A 7,437-nucleotide genomic window follows, 5' to 3' on the forward strand; every position below is an offset into this window, starting at 1 on the left:
CTGACTGAGGCTTCTTTGAGCCCACTGGAATCCAATTTTTCCTTTTTGCTCTCGTTTCCCAGACATAGACTTTCTGCCTCCCCTGGTTCCTTTCCCCTTTATGCTTCCCAGGTGTTTTCTCCAGTACATGTTTGTGTGTCTAACTCTGTACGTCTGCTTCTGGGAGGACACAATAGATAGCCCAGTACATTTGAGGTTTGGGTTTCATAGTAGATTCTGGAAGCATCTCTTAGGTTTATTTCTTCATCTAGAAGATAGGACTAGAGACCATAATGTGAAGGGAAATAAGACATATGAGCTTAAATATCACATGGTTTCTCTTACATGAGAAACACAAAATATAAATAAAAGATAATGTGAAATAGGGAGATAGATCTTTTGCAAAGAAGGGGACCAAAAGATGGAGGGAGAGAAGGGAAGAAAGGGAAAGGGATGGGGCTGGGGGTTTAGCTCAATAACACAAGTACATGCCTGGGAAGCATGAGGTCATGAATTTGATCACCAGTACCAAAAGATCGAGAGAGAGAGAGAGAGAGAGAGAGAGAGAGAGAGAGAGAGAGAGAGAGAGATACGAAACAAGAGTTGAGACATTATCTGCATGTAACACCACCTCAGGAACAATATAATCATTATATACCGTAACATGTACTAATGAGATATATAAATTGAAAAAAATAGGATGGGTATAACTTTACTTTTGTGCTGGATTGCTATAAGATCAGAGAGGATAGTGCACACAGATGATCCCAATTTAGAGCAGCTAATTGAGATACTGTGAGGGCTGGTTTTGTTGTTAGTGGTTTTTTGTTTGTTTTTTGATACAGGTTCTCTTGTGATTGGTTCACAGCCCATACACTAAAATTTGATGCAGATTCTCATTATATAGTTCAGGCTGGCTTTGAACTTATGACAATCCTCTTGGCTTAGCCTTCCAAATGTTGCAGTTTTAGGCATGTGCCACATCTGGCTTGTTTTGTTTTGTCTTGTTTTGTTTTGTTTGAAACGGGCTCCGTGTATCCCAATTTGGCCTGGAACTCATGACTCTTCTGTATACCAGCACACTCGGTTTAGTGTTTTATTTTTCTGTTTTGATTTATTGACACGGGTTCTTGGTATGTAGTACAGGCTGGCCTTGATGTTACTATGTAGCCCAAGCTAGCCTTAAATTCTCAGTGATACTCCTACTTCAGCCTTCCAGGTTTCAGAATTATAGGCCTGTGTTACCATATCTGGCTAGTTCAGTGTTTTCTTTGAAGAATAGAAAAAATGTCTTCTTCTTGTTCAAGGCCAGGCAGGGGCAGGCTGGAAAGAAATGCAACGGGTCCCTCCTGGGAAAGGATAGGGCCTGACTCTTTCTGCTGATGGGCTCTTGGGAGAGGGGAAGGCTCTGCATTCACCCGTATGGTGGGGTAGCAGCTCCTCTGCCATTATGGCTTCCTACTGGGACAGGTATGATGTCAGTTCCTGGGGAGAAGGAAAAGGAGGGGTGAAAGGACCTCAGAAATAAGGTGGCTCCTGTGCAGCAGCTTCACACAGTTGGAGCCCAGACCTGGTAGTCCTGACTGCTCAGGGCATCCCTTCCCACTGTTCAAGGCCGTTGGCCTGGGAGAAGTTACTAACGCCACCTCCACCCACTGTGTCCTGGAGGAACTGAGCTTCTTAGAATGAGTATCTTCTAACAGGGCCCCTGTCCTCCCAGGAGCCAGCTTGTAATACAGGGCTTAGCGCTGTGGGATCAGTGCTGACCTAGAAAAGGGAAAATTCCAGAAGACAGTCCTTTATGCCCAGTCCTGAGAAGCCCTGTTCCTGGTGACCCAGAGCCTGCAGGACTCTAACAGTTCTGGCCTAGGTGTCCAGTCTAAGGCAACTCCCACGAGGCCTGGTTTGACCGCTCCCCTCTTAGTTTTTCGTTTTTTTTCTGAAACTGGGTCTCCTTATGCAGCCTAGGTTGGCCTCAAACTCAAAATCTTTTTGCCTCAGCCTCCTGAGTGCTAGAATTATAGGCATGAACCACTGCACCTGCCTAGCAGCTTCTTCTAAGGAGTCCGTTTCCCAGAATGAAATGGTAGATGACATAATATTCTTTGGGGACTGACTCTGGGCAGCACTTTGCCAGTCTTCTTGCGCTCCTCCTCACCACACCACACCACACCACACCACACCACACCACACCACACCACACCACACCACACCACAGGAATCCATTTCTGGCCATGAGGATGCTCTGTGGCCCAGCGACCCTTTTCTGACTGGGGGAGAGTAGCCAATGACCTAATCACCAAGGGACCTCATTTGTCTCCCATTGCTGGGGGCGGGGTAGGGACTTGTTGGCTGGACTGCATTGTGTTCTTCTCGAAGAAGGGGACAGGGAGAATGTTGGCAAGTGCCTCTAGCCACAAAACTATCTCCCCTTCATCTAATCTTACTTCCTAGTCCCTCTTCTACTTCCCTCTTCTACACTAGCTCTCTCAGTGTGGGCCCATCTGTCCCTGTCTATCCTTCTGTCCCTATTTGAGAAGCACACACACCTGGATTGAATACCTTGAGCAGGTTACTTACCTTTTCTGTAAAACAGGCCCTCGACCATTCTGAGGATAAACTGGATAAGGTCTGGGTTCCCTCCTGAAAACCTCGGTATGGGGGACTGGCGTCCCAGGCAAGGAAGGAGGGGGACAGAGGGCTCCTGGAGGTCTGGTGGCTCAGAGAAGGGCTGGCAAAGCACCCTGTGTACCTAGCGCCGGGGCAGAAAATATCCTTCTCCCTCATCCCAACAGGTCTCAGAGATCAGGTGCTCAACCAACATCTCAAAGAACACTTACAGCTGGGCCTAGAATAGGCTCTTCTGCTCATTTCTCTTCATTAGTCAACATAAAATACATGTTTATTCCCATGCAGTGGGGAAAATGGAGGTTGAGAGAGATAGTTAGCAAGTGGAGCTTGGGTTTGATCAGTGTAAGTCCCCAGAGGCAAAGGACCTTGACACATGGGATCAGGTAAGGCCTCCTGAGAAACCTGAGTGCCCACAGAAGCCATCTCCCCCAAATATGGGGAATAGAGGTAATGTTCCTATCCAAAGTCAGGTCAATAGCAAGGCTTGGTACAGAGAGCATCTGTGAGGGGTCCTCCTACCTCCTCTGGGCTCCACCCTTTACTACAGGATTACGTCTCTAAAATATAGCAGTCCCCACTTGGGGTGTAACTAGGACTAATAAGGAAGAACTAGCTCTGGCTTTGCATTTCTTGCCCGAGCACAGCAGGCACAGCCTCCTGTTCCCCATCCTTTGGCGGGCCTGGGAGCTCTGCCGAGCTGTGGGGTGATAGGTCATGCTAAGCACTGCTCTCTCCTGCTCTGGTTCTTTCCACACTGCCCACAGTTTCCTGAACATAATACAGCTCCTTGCCCCCTTCTCCTTTGCAGTGCTAAGGATGGACCCCAGGGCTTCAAGCAAACTAGGTAAGTGGTCTACCCCTAGCTACACCCTCAGTCCCTTCCTTGAATTCTCTAGGCCAGGAAACAACCCTGCCCTTGCTTATGTGAGAATCCTTTGGGGGGAACTCAAGAAGTACTCCTGAGCGTATGGTGGCACACATTGTAGTCCAGGAGCTGGGAAGGCCAAGGCAGAAGGCCAGCCTGGATAACATACAAAAATCTCATGTCGGGAACTAAAAAAGAGTGAAGTATTCTTAAGAAGAGGCAGCACCCATGTCTTTTCCCTACTTACGTCTTCAGGAAATAACTCAGGGAGGAATGCTCTGGACCTGGGGCTTCTTCTAACCAGGCTTGCTCTTTGGTGACATCTCAGATCCAGTATGTTCTATTAAAAGTCCTCAAGGGATCCATGGTATAGCAATGGCCTACTGAACCTGCCCAAGCAAGTTATACCTTGTTTTATTGTCTCTCCATGTAAAGTGCCTCATTTGACCTGGGGAGGTAGCCGTCTAGGAGGCTTGAGTCACTACTTTAGAGGGGAGTCACAGAGACGTTCACTTTGTATACAAATAGCTTTATTTAAAAAAAAATCAGCTGGGAGGGGGTGTATAAGGATTTTATCAAAAAGTACAAATTTTAAATAAATGCATCAGAAAAACGGCAAACAGACATGCCAGCCACAGTGGTAACATTGAAGGCTTACAGGGAAGGCAGACAGGACAAGAAAGGATGTTCCCAGAGCTATAGAAAGAGGCTGGATATTTGGATGCCTGCAGAATGCTGGAACTACCAAGTAAGAGCCTTCCTTCAGTTTTCCTTTCCTTGAAAAAAATGGACAAAAATCTGGCAAGTATAGTGAATTTTGTCTGGAGCAGGGAGGCACCAAAGTCATTTACAAGGCACAACTGCTCACTCCAGTCCTGAGGCACATGGGGTGGATGAGTGCACCTGAGGGTTGGTGGTGGAGTGTGTGTCAGAGTTATAAGGTCCGACACCACCCCAGGTCGGCCAGATTAAATTACAATGGACCAAGTGCACTGTACAATCCCTGCAGCCAGGAGCTCAAGTGTCCCTGAAGTAGATGGGCCAAAGCAAACCACATCACACTGGTACTCAAGATAACCCCGGGGGAACAGTAGCCTCCTGTCTCAACCTGTCTCTAAGCCACTATAGGTACCCAACCTGGCCTAGGAGTTCCTGGGGCAGTCCCTACCATCCCAGCTTCAGGAAAAGCCCAAGTCCCCGGCCAGTTTCTCTGAATGGCAGGGGAAAGCACAAGAAGCTGGCATCAAAACCAGTCCCCAAAAGCTTCTGGCCTCACACCCCTGGTCACTGGTGGCAGGCCTCCCTGGAGACATTGGGCAATGGGTAGGCAAAGAGGGAGAAGTCCAAGATATACTTTGGGAGCACATCCTGCAGCAGAGCCTGTGGGACACTGCACAGGTGGTAGTGCAGGCTTTCGGGGCTGACTGGCCGGTACCAGGCCTGGCGAGCTGGGAACCGGACATGGGGTGGCGCCCCCACCCACTCTAGCACCTGGTTGGCATCAGCCTCCAGTCTTTCATAGGTGCCCACAAAGTTGTAGTGCACAGCGCAGGGTTGACACAGGTGGTACACAGGCATCCAGTGTTCATTCATGCGCTCTGGATCCTCTTCCACCAGGTATCTCAGGAATTCTGCGAAGGTGACATCATCTCCTGCTGGGGTAGGTCCGGCTCCAGGCCGGTACCGCCTCACAATCTCAGCCCCATAGCGCTGCTGGTACTCTCGGATCTCGCCAAACTTGTTGCGGTAAGCAGAGAGAAGGCGTTCCAAAGGGTCCCGCACAAACAGGAATTTGAAGTAGTGCTGCAAGCGGTAGCGAATTTCCTCGGGCCGCAGGTCTGCCAGGAACACCAGGTCACTGTGGTGGTCCATCTTGAGGCGGACGTCCACGTTGTCCAGGACGCCCGCCAGTACCTTCAGCACCCGCTTCCAGTTAGAGCAGGCCACCTTGGGGACGTAGCAGTAAAGGAAGCGGTGGCGGTCACTCACGAGGATGTGGCGCAGGAGGGTGCGCCGCTGACCCACCGGCAGGTCCCAGGGGTCCTGTGGCATGCCTGGCTGCCGGCACACCGCCCGCAAAGTTCGGTTCCGGACGTCCTGCAGCACTCGCAGATCTGAGTCCCCGGCCTCTGGGGTTGGTGCTCCAGGATCTTGAGCTGCCGCACGCCAGGCCGCGCCCTCGCGACTGGGCGGGTGCAGAGGAAGGGGTTTCATTTCTGCCAGGATGCCCCGCTCGATCATGAGCAGCAGCCCGCTGGAGGCCACGATCACCGCGAACATCAGCATGGACGGCAGCAGCAAGGGCGGACCCCCCAGACCGGCCCGAGCTCGGCTGAGCGGGGCGCGTCTCAGCGTCCGGCCCCGGGGCTCGGCGCCATTTGGGGCCGCCAGCGGGGTCAGCGGGCGGGGGAGCATGGTGCTTTGGGCGGGGGCTGGCGCAGGCCGGCCCGGCCCGAGGGCTGCCGCGGTGGTAGCCGCTCCGGCCAGGGGCAGGCAGGGGACCTGGCTGGGCCCGCAGTCTGGCCTGATCCGAACCGAGGGCGCGGCCGGCTCCCCGGCCGAAGCGCCGGGGCAGGCGGCGAGCGGGCGCAGCCAGGGACTAGAGCCGGATGTCCCGCCCGGCCGCGCTCGGCTCCCGGCCACGCCGTGACACAGGCGCGGGGGCGGGCCCACGCCGGGGGCGGGGAGAAGGCGGGCGTCCTTGCGAGGGGAGGCTACGCGGGGTCCCCTACCCGGGAGAGAGCCAGAGCCAGGGCCGCCCCTCACCTGGAGCATGGGGACTGACTAGAACTTGCCGAGAAGCGAGGGTGGAAAAAAGTCAGGCCTTGCACCCACCACCCTGCTGCAAACTTGCCTGGCTCAGCGAGCCCTTCTTTCTACTGTGGCCCTGGAGGTGGGGAGGCCACAGGGTTAGAGAAACACGGACACGGAGGAGGCCTTTCTGGCTGGAAGCAGAGTTCCCCAGTGTTTTCCCCCAGCTGCCTTTACTTCCCTCAGACCAGCACGTCCTGGCCACCGCAGATAAATAGGCACTGGCCGATGCCCATACTATTCCCCGAGGACTATGTTTACCCGCTGGGTAAGCTAGAAATGGACCTCTAAACTCACATTAGTGGGGTAACTGGGACACTCCTGAAAAGGGGCTAATGATCCCTGTGCTTCAGGATCACTAGCGTGGCAGGCCAGGATACTTCTTGTCTTTTTTCATTTTTATCGGTACCGGGGATCGAACTCACGACCACCTGCTTGCAAGGCAGGTGCTTATGCCGCTGAGCTAAACCCCCAGGTCCGCCAGGATACTTCTTAAAGAGTGAGCTGGGGGCACAGAGTAGCAGGGAAAGCCTCCTTGCCTGGTGCCAAGTGTGTGCTCAAAGGACGAAGCTGGCCTGGACGTAGCTAGAGGCAGACTCAGGGGTGCCCTGTACGGCAGGAGCCAGCTGTCCCTACTGGAATTGAGAACCTCAGCATCTACACCTGACCACGCTGCATATAGGCAACCGGCAAGGTGCTGAAGCAAAGCAGCCGTAGGCTTGAGGCAGGTGCCTGACAAGAATTTTATGTCTTTCTCAGTTGTCACAGCCACCTTGGCTGGTAGGTAACACGGACATCGTACAGCATAAGTAGCAAAGAGGCTCAGGAATGCTGAGACTCGCGTAAGTTGTTGGTCTTATTCTAAAACCCTCATTCCTGGTCATGATTAATGGAGCAGTAAGAATGGATGGGAAGAAGCAGCTGACCTCAGGACCGGGTGATGGAAAAGAACAGAAGGGACAGGACAGGAGGAGGGGTGCTGCTACTGATGAGTTCTGGGGATGAGATAGAATTGGAGGGTGTCCAAGATGGCTTTCCAGTGCCAGAAAGAGTGCACACAGAATAAGTTGGGGAAAAGAATGGGGGTTTTGGGGGTCTTCTGGTTCATTAGAGGCTTCCGGGATCCGTTTACAAGCTGACACATCTCAGGC

At 52.5% G+C, this 7,437-nt stretch overlaps 1 protein-coding gene across 1 annotated transcript; it reads right to left on the reverse strand.

The window, feature by feature from the left end:
• Positions 1 to 3,988: 3,988 nt before the first annotated feature.
• Chst14 (carbohydrate sulfotransferase 14) lies at positions 3,989 to 6,132 on the reverse strand. Its single transcript, XM_005006206.4, has one exon. It carries the CDS (start codon positions 5,888 to 5,890, stop codon positions 4,760 to 4,762), a length of 1,131 nt encoding a protein of 376 aa, XP_005006263.1. The 5' UTR covers positions 5,891 to 6,132; the 3' UTR covers positions 3,989 to 4,759.
• Between the last annotated feature and the right edge of the window lie 1,305 nt (positions 6,133 to 7,437).

Source organism: Cavia porcellus, unplaced genomic scaffold (genome assembly GCF_034190915.1).
Source record: "Cavia porcellus strain 051 isolate PalLab524CR breed Dunkin Hartley unplaced genomic scaffold, mCavPor4.1 scaffold_6, whole genome shotgun sequence".
NCBI lineage: Eukaryota > Metazoa > Chordata > Mammalia > Rodentia > Caviidae > Cavia > Cavia porcellus.

Bases quoted from the DNA above. Each gene is read 5' to 3' on its own strand.
- Chst14 (XM_005006206.4), bottom strand. From the start codon at position 5,890: ATGCTCCCCCGCCCGCTGACCCCGCTGGCGGCCCCAAATGGCGCCGAG.